Source organism: Alternaria alternata (genome assembly GCF_001642055.1).
Source record: "Alternaria alternata strain SRC1lrK2f unplaced genomic scaffold CC77scaffold_5, whole genome shotgun sequence".
Classification (NCBI taxonomy): Eukaryota; Fungi; Ascomycota; class Dothideomycetes; order Pleosporales; family Pleosporaceae; genus Alternaria; species Alternaria alternata.
In genome coordinates, this window is record NW_017306194.1 from 452,110 (window position 1) to 466,143 (window position 14,034).

The 14,034-nt window shown below is 50.3% G+C and overlaps 6 protein-coding genes across 6 annotated transcripts; 5 read left to right on the forward strand and 1 right to left on the reverse strand.

Moving 5' to 3' along the window:
• Window positions 1–32: 32 nt before the first annotated feature.
• Window positions 33–2,783, forward strand: CC77DRAFT_693878 (alpha-galactosidase). The gene is made up of 4 exons (XM_018532779.1): window positions 33–422; window positions 482–1,076; window positions 1,126–1,741; window positions 1,808–2,783. The coding sequence occupies exons 1-4, from the start codon at window positions 359–361 to the stop codon at window positions 2,741–2,743; spliced, it is 2,211 nt and encodes a 736-aa protein (XP_018388516.1). The 5' UTR covers window positions 33–358; the 3' UTR covers window positions 2,744–2,783.
• A 69-nt stretch (window positions 2,784–2,852) lies between these two features.
• CC77DRAFT_1048058 (hypothetical protein) lies at window positions 2,853–3,684 on the reverse strand (the record flags this gene model as incomplete). Its single annotated transcript, XM_018527510.1, has 1 exon — window positions 2,853–3,684. Exon 1 carries the CDS (start codon window positions 3,669–3,671, stop codon window positions 2,853–2,855), a length of 819 nt encoding a protein of 272 aa, XP_018388517.1. The 5' UTR covers window positions 3,672–3,684.
• Window positions 3,685–6,289: 2,605 nt separating this feature from the next.
• On the forward strand, window positions 6,290–7,836 carry CC77DRAFT_929814 (Pkinase-domain-containing protein; the record flags this gene model as incomplete). The annotated part of the gene is made up of 3 exons (XM_018534127.1): window positions 6,290–6,949; window positions 6,997–7,658; window positions 7,707–7,836. 3 exons carry the CDS (start codon window positions 6,290–6,292, stop codon window positions 7,834–7,836), a joined length of 1,452 nt encoding a protein of 483 aa, XP_018388518.1.
• An 863-nt stretch (window positions 7,837–8,699) lies between these two features.
• On the forward strand, window positions 8,700–10,739 carry CC77DRAFT_1029172 (phenylalanyl-tRNA synthetase beta chain; the record flags this gene model as incomplete). Its single annotated transcript, XM_018526497.1, has 6 exons — window positions 8,700–9,014; window positions 9,071–9,227; window positions 9,277–9,386; window positions 9,437–10,472; window positions 10,528–10,645; window positions 10,694–10,739. The coding sequence occupies 6 exons, from the start codon at window positions 8,700–8,702 to the stop codon at window positions 10,737–10,739; spliced, it is 1,782 nt and encodes a 593-aa protein (XP_018388519.1).
• Window positions 10,740–11,563: 824 nt separating this feature from the next.
• Window positions 11,564–12,813, forward strand: CC77DRAFT_693815 (phosphoglycerate mutase-like protein). Its single transcript, XM_018532778.1, has one exon. It carries the CDS (start codon window positions 11,977–11,979, stop codon window positions 12,667–12,669), a length of 693 nt encoding a protein of 230 aa, XP_018388520.1. The 5' UTR covers window positions 11,564–11,976; the 3' UTR covers window positions 12,670–12,813.
• Window positions 12,814–12,980: 167 nt separating this feature from the next.
• CC77DRAFT_1092483 (hypothetical protein) lies at window positions 12,981–13,991 on the forward strand. Its single transcript, XM_018529632.1, has 2 exons — window positions 12,981–13,706; window positions 13,761–13,991. The coding sequence occupies exons 1-2, from the start codon at window positions 13,037–13,039 to the stop codon at window positions 13,946–13,948; spliced, it is 858 nt and encodes a 285-aa protein (XP_018388521.1). The 5' UTR covers window positions 12,981–13,036; the 3' UTR covers window positions 13,949–13,991.
• The last annotated feature ends 43 nt before the right edge of the window (window positions 13,992–14,034 follow it).

Below are 14,034 nucleotides of genomic sequence, written 5' to 3' on the forward strand. Positions count from 1 at the left end.
GGCAACACAGGGCTAGTGTACCCGGTGTGAGATGGCAGCTGCAGCCTTTGACAAGACCGTTGACCACATCTACCGCGGCTAAACCTCGCATCGACCCAGAGTTACACCGCGCCCATCTCTAAATGGTATCCTATCCGCCCAGTTCCGCCCGCTTCACCCAATCACTTGATTCTCCGTAGAGTCGCATCGTGAAAGAGTTTGTCTGTGACCCCAGACTTTCCCCACTTCCCCTCACGATGATCAAGCCATTGCATCCCGATGTTAAGCTAACCATGCGGCATTGGTTGTTGAGACAAGTACTTAATGGAGGTACCTTAGCGGATTTCCGCGACGTATTGCTCAACTGCGAAATCTCGCAATGTTTGGCATGAAGGGTGTTTGCGCGTTGAGCCTTTTGGCCAGCGCCGTGGTTGGTCAAGATGGTATGGAATGGGTTTCGGATCCGACAGAGGCGGCTGCTGACGTGAGGCAGCTATTTCAGCGACTGGGACAAACTTCACCTTGACCGCTGATGGCATGTCATACCTCTTCCATGTAGATACCGAGTCGGGAGACCTCATCTCGGATCATTTTGGAGGACCGACCGACGACTTTACACCACCGGCCTTCATCCTCCCCTACGGATGGCATGCTGGGATATCCAACGATCGTCGCGAGTTTCCTGACAGTGGTCGTGGCGACTTCCAACTACCAGCGATTCACATCGAACATGCTGATGGGGACACGGTATCCGCGTTCCGTTACCAATCTCACGAGATCACCCAGGGAAAGCCTTCGCTACCAGGACTACCCGCCACCTACGGTGAAGCTGGCGATGTAACGACCATCACCGTACATATGTACGACAACGTTTCTGATGTTTCGGCGGCTTTGTCGTACTCGATCTTCCCCAAGTACAATGCTATTGCGAGAAGTTTTAGCATTGCAAACAACGGTACTGCCGATATCGTCATCGAGAGAGCCTCGAGCTTCAGCACCGACTTTCCTAATCTGGATCTGGAGATGATTGAGCCGCATGGTGATTGGTCACATGAATTCCAGACTGTGAAGAGAAAGATTGACTATGGCGAGACTTCGTAAGTCGATGTCCTCAAGTATTGCTACAGTGTGATTAATAAAGGGCAGATTCCGAAGCACGGCAGGGTATGCGTCGCATCTTCACAACCCCTTCTTCGCCTTGGTCTCGCCAACTACCACTGAATCTACCGGAGAGGCGTGGGGATTCAGTTTGGTTTGGAGCGGCAGCTTCGAGGCTACAGCCCAGCGTTTCTCTAATGGCTACGTACGTGTGCTTATGGGCCTCAACCCGCTTCACGCCAGTATTCGTGTGGCTCCAGGGGAGATGTTCCAGTCTCCTGAAGCTGTTGGTGTATACTCTTCTCAAGGTGTTGGTGGCGTATCGCACTCGTTTCACGACCTATATCGCAACCATCTCTCCCGTTCCAAGTTCACGGATCAAACCAGGCCAATTCTACTCAACTCTTGGGAAGGATTGAGCTTTGATATCAACGAGACTTCTCTGGTTAACCTTGCCGGCGAGGCTGAAGAGCTAGGAATTGAGCTCTTCGTGATGGACGATGGGTGGTTCGGCGTAGAGTATCCACGTAACAACGACTCTCTCGGTCTGGGCGACTGGACGCCAAATCCGGCTAAATTCCCTGATGGTCTTGGCCCATACGTGGAGCAGGTCAACAACTTTACAGTGTTGAACGCATCATCAACACCTCTACAGTTCGGTATTGTGAGTGTCTCTGTGCTATGCGAACTAAATTTGAGACATACACTGACACTATACCTCTATATTTAGTGGGTAGAACCAGAAATGGTCAATCCCAACTCGACACTTTACCATGAGCATCCCGATTGGGTCTTGCACGCGGGAAAGCACGAGAGATCGCTGACCCGAAACCAACTAGCACTGAACGTGGGATTGCCCGAAGTACAAGAGTTCATCATCAGCTCCGTCTCTCGAATTCTCGATTCTGCGAACATCCAATACGTGAAATGGGACAACAACCGCGGCATGCATGAGCTTGCCCGTCCATCTGACGACTACACTTATATCCTCGGTTTATACCGCGTGATTGACAACCTCACAACAAGCTACCCCAACGTACTTTGGGAAGGCTGCGCATCCGGTGGAGGCCGCTTCGACCCAGGTCTGCTCCACTACTGGCCGCAGCACTGGACTTCCGATAACACGGATGCATCAAACCGTCTCACCATTCAAATGGGTACATCACTTGTCTACCCACCTTCGGCGATGGGGTGCCACGTCTCCGCTATTCCGAACGGTCTCACCCACCGCAACATCAGCATCGAGTACCGCGGCCATGTAGCGATGATGTGCGGCTCCTTCGGTCTCGAACTAAACCCCGGGGAGCTCTCACCAGAGGAAGCTTCCGCCGTACCGTCCATCATGGCGCAAGCTAAAGCCGTAAATCCAGTAGTTATTTCTGGTGACTTTTATCGCCTCGCCCACCCGGATGTCAGTAATTGGCCAGGTGTGCAATTCGTCAGTGCAGACGCAAGCCAGAGTGTAGTGTTTGCGTTCCAGCAACTATATATGATCAAACCGGCTGCGCCTCCACTGAGACTGCAAGGCTTGGATCCTAAGGCGAGATATTACAATGACTTGGACAATGCTACATACAGTGGGGCTACATACATGAATGGTGGACTCAATATTCAGTGGCCCATGGGGGATTATCAAAGTAAGCTGATTTGGTTGAACAAGGTCTGAATAGCTTAATGTGTACATGCATTTACCATAATCGAATCATCTTCGTCAGTAACGCACTTGTCTGAAAGCATCTGATCTCGTTCAGGAGCGCCAATAGCGAGGGCAGTTCCTAAATCTCAGCCAATGGACGACGGTAAACCGCTTCCCACCCATTCTCTGCAACAGCCCGAATTTTCTTGTCATCCATGACCTTGACCAGCTTTCCACACTTCTCTCCGGTAAGCATAGCGACGTACTGGTCTTCCTGCTCCTTACTAACCAGATGGTACCGACAAAGGTACGCCACGTGGTTGGCCAATGCCTCCAGAATGGGATCTACGACCGCGTCCTTGCATGTCAGCTCAGCAACGGTGACTAATTCGTTGACTTCCACAGTACGACAAACAAGACCACCAATGTAACGTTCGATGACCTGCTGAGTATATTGAGCCATACCTAAGGTACGCGCTGTAAGGTGAAGCTCTAGACCCTTCTGGAGGTTGTTGGGTATGGGAAGGTCAGTGTATTCCTTATCAGTACAGATCTTCCGCAGCCACTTCGAGATGGCACGCATCGACTCCAATGTGACGTCTTTGTGATTGCACCTAATCAATTTGGCTTCTGCATAATCGCTTATATGCTGACGGAACGCTGGTGAAGCAGCAAAGAAAGCTAGCTTGGGGACACTGACCTCCACCTCTTTGCCGTTGGGGTCAAGTACTTCCACTTTGATGGTGATGTGTGGATATAGTTCTTTACGAGCGGAGGCTGACCAGTTGCGGAGATGGTACCCGCCGTTTAGATTCTCTAGGTCTCCGAGGACTCTGTTAATTTGGCCGGCTGGGGAAAGGGAGTCGACAAAGTTACTTGTCTTGGCGGCATTGCGACGCTGGGAACTTTTACCCTTCACGGGTCGGTTAGTGTTGGTATTGCGAGAAGCGGTAGACATTATTGTAGTGTCTTGGATTATCCAATATAGTTTCAGAGTTGATGTGTAGATGTATCCAGAGTTGATTATAATGTACATCTCTCAAAATGAGTGATTTGGGAGGCTTTATAGATCTCCAGGAGGAACTTTCTCAGAGAGTGATTGTTAGCTGGTACGAGGGAAAGAACTGCGCTATGACCCTGAGTTTATCGTGTTTGTGTCTAAGAGAACCTTCAACATTAGGTGAGTGAATGGATGAATGAATTCAGAGCTATACCTTTGAAGTAGGCTATGCGCTAAGGGTGAGTGATAGAGCAAAACCCGATAGACGGCTGCACAGACCTGTTGGAAGGACCAAAGTATATTGCAGATCAGTTGTGGCAACGATGAGAATTGCGTTGTATCATCCTGATGTTCGCTCGAAGATTCATTTTTAAAGACGGACATTGTATGACTTATCTTTGAGTGTCTAAAGCTGCAGCACACCTCTCGTATATGGAAGAGCTGATCGCAGTATAGCAGGTAAGTAAATTGGTCATTTGACTATCCGAGTCAAATTCACCAGTGAATATTGTCTTTGTCTCGGGTTGGATTGGAAGTTGCTCATCACTCAAGTTGACGTTAAATGGCAGGATGTCTGGCAATGTGACAAACGTTGTCAGATGTAGCTGCGCAATCGTGAACTTGCTACCACTGAGCTTGTTCTTACAAGAGCTGAACATGTCACCACCGCTTGTGAGCATAGATCTCCACAAGCACTTTGTTGCGTTGACATAATGTGCACAAATTGCAGAATTGAGTCATTGCGGAGGATTGTGCTTACATTAAAGCGAACATGGTAGATGAATGCTGTACAGTCTTTGGTTTGTTTTGCTTAAACGTGTGGATTCGTTCCATCGGTGAATACCTTGCGTAGTTCTTCAGCTGCCGCAGATGTGCTCGAGCACTCGCGATCGGAAGGAAATCCGGCAATAGATCGTACAATGCGCGCTGCATCTGCTCGACATGCATCATCCCCTTTCTTTAGGATATTGGAAAACCTATTCTTACTTCTTGCGCAGCCCACTAACTTGAGGGGAGCAGCTTGGTGATTATGATGGGTTCAAAGTATGTTTAGTCGAATGGTGGTGTTACTATTGATAGCTCCTCATGCAGCGGGGCTCTGCTGGTTGCTCCGTTTGGCCCCACTAAACTTCATGCACCCGCGGATAGCCCCATTGGCGGCGATAGCCAACACAAGCGCCGGCACCCGTGTTGAGATGGCAGCGTTCCGAAGACGGGGTGCAGCGCTTGTCAAGACAGGAGATGGTGATGGGATCCGGGGTGACGAGCCAGGTCGATGCGCAGGTGGGATGTGTTGGGTTACGCACGCTTGGTACAATCCACGATGTACACGAAGATGTTGGTGGCGGTCGTAGGTGTATCTAGCTCTGTTTGCATGTCTCTCGTAGTTTATCGAGCCAGCAGGAGGGGTCCAACGTCAGCCAAGATGCATCTTCAAGCGCCATGGACATGTTCAATTGGATAGAGGGGTCAACCCTAGGTCTTTCTCTCGCGTGCGCACAAGAATGTGTAGTCGAAGAATGTATTCGAGCCCACACGTCGCCCTGATCTCCATAGTAAGCCCTAAGGCAGTTGCCGTAGACTCGATAGACTATTGATTCGGGAGAGCATCAGCTGTAGTCGGGAATGCACTCGTATGCGGGCCAACGTCAGTCGAGAGGTACTGGCGGCAATGTAGACGCAGTCACCAACAAGCGATCGACTCAGACGCCCGAATAATGACCCTCGACACTACGCGTAGAAGATGAAACAGAGCTAGGGGCCATTCATAAGAAGAGCAACCTCAGCGCTTGCGGAAACACTCAACAACACGGCTTGCATCTTGTCTCGTGGCATGTTGCAGACCCAAAGGTACTCGCAAATAGGATCATCATCCACGCCGCAACACACTGATGGTCGTCTGCGCGCACTCGCCACTACCGAATGTTGTTTGGAGCCGTTTCATCCTTTATTGGCTGCGCGTCGGTATTTCCTTGTTATTAGTCCACGCGTCAAATGAAGGTTGGAGAGGCTCTTTGCAACCGCTGGACATCGGCCTAGTCCCCTTCTCGGCAAGCCTTGCGCGCACGCGCCTAGTTGCTCTCCACCACCGTCTTGAGCCCCTCCAGCACGCTCGAGTCTTGAAACCCCAAAGACCCGCTGTCTTTGTCACTCCTGGCAGCCCCCCCGTCACCCGCCTAGTCTTGGGAGAGCTGCCTTCTAGCCCCTCGAGAGCCGTCTCCTGACAAAGCCCTACCCGCACTTCCCAGTCGCGCCTGCCGCCTGTCGAGCCGCACCTGCCTGTGACTCGTGGCCCAACGTCACTCCTGCCTAAACCCGAGCGGCCTCATACTTCACCACACCTCACCTCCTGGCACATCTCCCCTCAAGACGTCACCCGTGCAAAAGACGGTCAGCACACGTCGGCTTACGGCAGCGACCCACTCTGTTGGGACCCAAGACGACCAAAGTGCAACCTCAACACCACCCACATCCCCTCGTTATCTCCGGAGCCAGCGTTGGTTGAGAGTCTGTGACAGGAAACCTCGTAGATGCAGTCGTTCAACAACGGGCCTTCGCCTCAACCACAGCAAAACATGTCGTCGCCTGCGCCCCTCCTGCGACCACCCATCCCCGGCGCGCGGCCAGGGAGGAGAGGACCGCCACAGCTTGGTCTGTCCATACCACCGTCCCCGAACGCACGCCCTGTTACCAATGGCGCGAGCGACGGAATACCCACACTGAACGCACCACAGCCCCGCCAGATGCCGAAGCTAAGCGTAGTAACTCCCATGGGCAGCAATAACGCACCACACGAGGGGAGGAACCCGCGGGCCTTGCCGCCCCTCCACATAGGGCCGGGTCTCTCAGCATCAGGCTCGAGCGATGCGAGCGCACACTCAAGATCAGGCAGCTTCGGCGAAGTACAAGCGAATGGATCAGCATCATCATACCACGCAGCGCTAGGTTTTCCTGGGCTACAGAAAGCTACAGATCCCATCTCGGCGATATCACAGGGAGGAAGTGAGGGCGCGCCTTCAATGGAGCGGGCAAACAGCAGCCAGCCACTACCAGACTTGGACGCCATGGCCGCAGAGAAAGGTCGACCATTAGAGGTGGACGATCTAGACGATGCTGCGTGGAGAGCAGCGAGCGCACGAGGAATGATCGAGGAAAAAGGCAGCTTGGGCGAAGGTGCTGGTGGCGCAGTCACGAAATGCATACTGAAAGGCGGAAAAACAACATTTGCCCTGAAGGTATGCATCATCATGTTTTCCAGCTTCTATTTGACTAATCCCTTCAGATCATTACAACGAATCCTGACCCCGATGTCAAGAAGCAAATCGTACGAGAGCTTTCTTTTAACAAGAACTGTGCTAGCGACCACATTTGTCGCTACTACGGTGCATTCATGGACGACAGTACAGGGACTATTAGTATTGCTATGGAGTTCTGCGAAGGCGGATCACTCGATGCGGTATACCGCGAGGTCAAGAAGCTAGGAGGCCGGACTGGCGAGAAAGTGCTTGGCAAGGTCGCTGAGGGCGTGCTTAATGGACTCACGTACCTCCACTCTCATCGCATCATCCACCGGGATATCAAGCCCAGCAACATTTTACTATGCCGGAACGGCCAGGTGAAGCTGTGTGATTTTGGTGTGTCCGGAGAGTTCGGAACCAAAGGAGACGCCAACACATTCATTGGAACGTCATACTACATGGCACCCGAGCGCATCACTGGGCAAAGCTATACCATCACTAGTGATGTGTGGAGCTTAGGTGTGACTCTGCTAGAAGTTGCGCAGCATCGCTTCCCTTTCCCGGCCGACGGAACTGAGATGAACCCCCGCGCTGGGTTGATTGACCTACTCACCTACATCGTTCGGCAACCCATTCCTAAGCTGAAAGACGAGCCTGAGAATGGCATCAAGTGGACAGAGAACTTCAAATACTTCATTGAATGCTGGTATGTAGATTTCTTGTATAGAGTTGGACTTCTGCTAACAATTTCCAGTCTTGAGAAGGACTGTCCTCGAAGAGCCACGCCCTGGCGGATGCTCGAACATCCATGGATGGTCGAGATGAAATCCAAGAAAGTCAACATGGCACATTTCCTTAAACAAGTTTGGGATTGGAAAGACTAAGCGCGCTTGCATCCGATTGCGAACACTGTTACGACTCGCGATTATCTTGCTGTTGACGTTGGCGTCACATTGTGTTGCAACATTCACAGTCTTTCATGAGCTTCGAACGGCTCAACTTGTACCTTCAATCAACACACTTGGTCGCATGCTGGGCATCATACCAAGATTGCCTGCACGGAAAACAACCGTACGTGGGAACAAAACTCTGGACTTGTAGCACGGACTGCAATTATCATAAAGCTTGGAGAATATCTTGGTGAAGCAAGGATTAGGGCGCGAGTTCGATAAGCGCTGTGTGGAGACCATAGGCATTGACGGCGTCTGAGCGGCTCATGTTGCATACAGCAACCTTTTGCGGAAATGTGATCTATGTACGACTGAATGTTGAGAACCAAATCTTCAAAGAACCTAAATGTACAGACTGAGGCACGACCCGATTTATGAGGACGTGATGAAGGACTTTTTTTTAAACAACAAATTCTACTCGGCTGAATAGGAAACCGTCTTTCCACAAGAATTAATCCTCTATGTTTGCATCGACTTCATTCTTATCCCTAGTGAGTGGATGCTCCATGAGGCTTAGCGCAAGAACCGGTCCGACACAGCTCCGATTGCTCCAAGCCCGCGAGGCTTGGAGTCATATCAAATAATTTACGCCGCTACATCATCTAGTCCGCCAGTCGATTGAGAAAGTGACGGACCTTCAACGCGCTCTTCTATCGAGTAGATCCCCGCGTGCGACTACTGCGACCACGCCAACCGCCTGAGAATTGCTCCTTACTCCCAACCTACCCCTCCAAATACCCCACCATCGCACACGAGAATCGCGCCAAAGTCTCCTGCAGACCAAACAATCTGCCAAAATGCCGACGATTGGAGTAGATAAGGCGGCTCTTTTCAAGGAGCTAGGCAAGGAGTACACCTACCAGGAGTTCGACGACCTATGTTTCGAATTCGGTATCGAGTTGGACGAGGACACCAGCCTGAGCACCAAGCCAGAAGATCAGGCGCAACCACCACAACTCAAGATCGAGATCCCTGCGAACCGATATGATATGCTGTGTTTCGAGGGTATTGCAATGAATCTTAAAGTCTTCCTTGGAAAACAGAAGTTGCCCAAGTGGACCGTCACTGCGCCCAAAGGAGGAGAGCTTGAGGTGTTGGAAATCAAGCCCGAGGTATGACAGTTGTCTGCATGGAAGTAGAGCAGTTGCGCTGATGATATGTCATACAGACAAAGCAAATACGAGAGCTCTGCTCTGGTGTCATACTACGAGGCATCACCTTCACGAAAGAACGATACGAGTCCTTCATCGCGTTACAAGACAAGTTACATTCCAACCTGGCGCGTCAAAGGACGCTGGTATCCATTGGAACGCACGATCTAGACAGTAGGTGGTCCTGCATGTTTATTTTGCGGCGATGTCTAACGAAACATAGCAATCAAGGGCCCTTTCTCGTACGAAGCGCTACCACCAGAGCAGATCAAGTTCACGCCTCTTAACCAAGACAAAGAGATGAACGCAAAGGAACTTATGGAGTTTTATGAGGTTAGTAGTTATCTTCTGTTTCTACAATCTGTGTTTCTGACCTTGAGCAGAAAGACAAGCACCTCGGACGTTTCCTGCACATTATTCGCGACTCGCCAGTATACCCTGTAATCTACGACGCAAACCGCACTGTCCTCTCGTTACCACCTATCATCAACAGCAATCATAGCAAGATCACACTCGACACGAAGAACGTCTTCATCGAAATCACTGCGACAGACAAGACCAAGGTCGAGATTGTCAACCATATGCTTGTCGCCATGTTCGCTGGTTACGCTGAGTCGATCGAACCTATCAAGATCAACTCACCCCACAATGGAGAGTCAAGAGAGTCGCCGGATCTCTCACCACGGCAAATGCAGGTTGAGGTCGACTATTTGAACCAGGTCACTGGTCTAAACAAGTCTCCCGAGGAGATCTCGGAACTTCTGTCGAAAATGGGTCATGATGTTTCACCATCTCAGTCTGACAAGAACATCCTTGATGTTTCTGTCCCAATCACTCGGGCAGATATCCTCCATCAAGCCGATATCATGGAGGATTACGCGATCGCCTACGGGTTCAACAAATTGCCGCGGGTGTACCCTAACAAAACTGCTGCGGTCTCAGCGCCATTGCCGATCAACAAGCTCGGTGACATAGTTCGGATAGAGTCTGCATCCTCAGGATGGACCGAAGTCATGCCTCTTATCCTCTGCTCACATGAAGAGAACTTTGAGTGGCTAAATCGGAAAGATGACGGCAAGACGGCAGTCAAGCTTGCAAACCCCAAGACCGCGGAGTATCAGCTCGTCCGAACATCGTTACTACCAGGTCTCCTCAAGACAATCAACTCCAACAAGCACCATTCGGTACCCATGAAGATCTTCGAGGTCAGCGATATTGGTCTTGTCGATTTGGAGCAGGAGAGAAAGAGCAGGAACGAGCGACACTTCGCTGCAGCTTTCATGGGCAAGACAAGCGGCTTCGAACAAGTACACGGTCTGCTGGACAGACTGATGCTTATGCTCCGGTCGGCGTTCCTTACGCGGGAAGACGGCCTCAAGAACGAACAACTACAGGGTTACTGGATAGAAGAGGTTGATGGTAAGTGCACGCTCTCAGTATTCAGAATACGTATAGGTTTACTGATTCGTCATAGATCCAACTTTCCTTGCTGGACACTCGGCCGCTATCAAGCTGAACCTTGGTGGTAAGAACCACACCATTGGTGTCTTTGGTATCTTGCACCCGAGTGTGCTTCAGAAGTTCGAATTGCCGTAAGTTCATTCAAAACGGTACTGAATCAGAAACTGACAAATGTACAGATATCCCGTGAGTACGCTGGAGTTCAATCTAGAAGTCTTCTTGTGAGATGCCGCACATCCGCCCTCGGTGCAGTCTTAGAACACTCTTTCTGGCGCAATAGATTACTAGATGTCACGCTCGAATTGACACGATATGGTCTGCCACCTACAAATGCTGGACTGAAATCGTACGAAGCACCGCATTTGTTTAAAGTTTACCAACCAAGCAAAAATGACAAACTCTTTGGCGCAGGATAGCGCGACGCGTGATGCTATCGTCACCAGAAAGATACAGTGCCGTGCGCAATGCCGTGTTAGCCGTCTTTTGGAACACTCGACTATGATAAATCTGTAAAGCCGTGCGTAGTGCTGCACCCCGACTCGATACAGATTCGATAATGATGCCCTTAGTGTGTGGGGAAGCCTGCAAATTACTAGTTCACGCGTGGTGACGTCACCCCCATCGCATGCAAACATCGAATAGAGCGGATGTGTCGGTCGCTTCACCTCTACTTTCTTCGGTACATCCTGCAAGAACGATTGAGAGGGCCCGCAAAATATCCACGCGACGTCTTTCGACTTCTGCAAATTCCAGCGTTAAGCGTTGCATAGCCTCTTTGGAGTGCCGATTACCCGTGCTGCTCGCATCGTTCCTGACGGGGAGTTGGCTTCAGATGTCACTGTGCATGCAGCGAACTAGTATATGAGCGAATAACAGCCGGCGACCGCGCGTAGTCAGGGTGTTCACATTGGTCTGGTAGGGATTCAAGCAGCGTCCAGGGCCGAAGCATTTAAGCAAGCGTGTCCAAGCGGAGACTTGTCAAAGGCTAAGAGCACCGAGATTCGATGGCTGGGCGCATAGTCTTCTAGAAGACAGACTAGTACTTACGAGAAGCTCACTCGAAAGCTGGCTCATGGCCAAACAAAACCTCAGGAGCTTTTCCGAAGGTGTTTGTGCCGTATACGCACCTTACCTTCTAGACTTCTGATGGTTGGTGCCGGCATGGCATTCTCCTCTGTACCTAACAAGTGGTATACGTCGTTTGTGACGATGGTTATGCTTCTTGCTTCGCGATCTTGGTTCGATTTTTGCTAGTGAGTAGCCGCCGATATCGAGGGTAGTAAGTGTGTATCCCGTACCCAGCAGTGGCATCCATCCACCGATATTTCTGTAGGTATATATATTGAGTCCCTTTCTGTATACACTGCCAGTATGCACCTCTTCAGAACTTTATATCAGCTTCAACTTCTCAATAAGAATACTTTCCTTCGATACCATACCCGTATCCCTTCACTACTTCAACATGTCTCCTCGCGCAGTGCACTTCATCCGTCATGCCGAAGGCTACCACAATTCGGAACACAATGAGAATATCCCCGACCCAGACCTCACTCCAAAGGGCAAAGAACAATGCAAAAAGCTTTCACAAACATTCCCTTACTTTGATCGCATCGACTTAGTTTGCGCGAGTCCTATTCGCCGCGCTATCCAGACCGCACTTATCAGCATGGACCCTTGGTTGCAGTCTGGAAAACGCAATATTCTAGCTCTACCCTTAGCCCAAGAAGCCACGGACCTGCCTGCGAACACACCAAGCGACGTGCAGCGCCTTCAGAAAGAATTCGGCGATGTGTGCAATTTTCACAGGTGTTTAGACGTCTACACCGATTTTAACACGAAGAAGGGGAAGTGGGCGTCAGACGGTGATTCGTTAAAAGCACGCGCGCTTGAACTTCGCCGCTTCCTACGCGACTGCGACGAGCAGGAAATTGTCGTTGTATCGCACGGTGATTTCCTACATTATGTTTCCGGGGATCTGGATGAGAATGATTGTCAGACTCATGGAGATTGGCAGAACACGGAGACGAGGAGTTACCGATTCTACCCGGTCGGTCACGAGGATGCGTTATTGCAGGAGACGGAGGAGAGTGTGAAGTTGAGGCACGCAAGTGGACCTGGGCAAGCGATGGGATCTGGCGAGAGTAAGACACCGTGAGATAGGGTGATTGGAAGTGCTGGATGGTAGAATAGCGATTCTACTATGATTTTCGATCTTCTGCGAAGTTGAGTATGGATAGTAATTACGAGTCAAGAACAGCAATATTGCAAATTATTCCATGACTTGCGAATTGGTGAAAGTGAAGAACATAGAGATACTTGTTCCCCTTCGCAGCTACCCCACAAATAGATATTCGGCGAATCTTGCTACATCCAGTGGCGCTAATCCCGGAATCACCTTCCACGAAGAGCAAGATCGCGGCTTTGTATCTCAGATGACGGACCGTAACCTTCGTAACATTAGAAACACTCAATCATTATAACATGGAAGCCTTCATCTCAACAAGCATATTTTCGATTTCCACATGTTCCCCAACATCGCCGACATCCTCGAATCCGCTCCCACTACAACCCTCACCTCAACACCAATCACTCCTGCATCTGAGATCACTATGGCGAGTGATCCAATAACGCACATCGTACTCTTCAAATACCGGCAAGATATATCATGGTCAGATCTAGAAAGCCATTTCAAGTCCTTCATGTCACTACAGCAAAAATCGCTAGACCCTCATACTGGTAAACCCCTCATACAGTCGCTCAAAGCTGGCAAGAACAGATCATGGGAGCCTTTCTCGAAGGGCATGACACATGGTTTCGTGCTCGAGTTTGCGAACCAAGCGGATTTGGACTACTACCTCACAACCGAGCCTGTGCACAAGGCCTTCTCCCAGGCCGCGAAACCGCTTATCGAGGACAGCTTAGTGATTGATATCAAAGATGGTGTGCTCTTTGGCTCACCGGCTGAACATCCGTCAGCAAGAGAGGATGGAGTAAGAAGGGGGACATGTCATTGCGAGAGCATTCACTGGACAGCGAAGCTTGAGAATGCTGAGCATGTGCTTTGCCACTGCTCAACGTGTCAAAAGCTCGGTGGCGGTCCGTACTCATGCAATCAAATCATACCGAAAGAAGAACTGCAGATCATCTCAGGCGAAGAGAATATCAGACAATATCGTTACAAAGGCGCCAGCGGTATGTTTCGTTTTGCCGCGTTGGTAAAGAGAGAAAAGGAGCTGACGGGGTTAGGTAAATTCGTGCGATGCTATTTTTGCAAGATTTGCACGAGCCATATCTACCATCATCAGGATGTCATGCCGGAAAAGATTATTGTCCGTACTTTGTTACTGGAAGGTGGTGAGAATATGCCAGCAACTGCTGAGATATTTGGCGAGGGAAGGTTAGCCTGGGTACAAGAGCTTTCGAAGCAACTATGAGCGGTGACTTGGTAAGGTGCAGAAGAGGAAAACTCTCAAGTGGAACATAAGCATATTTTCTTTTGGACTTCCTTCCAATATCTACT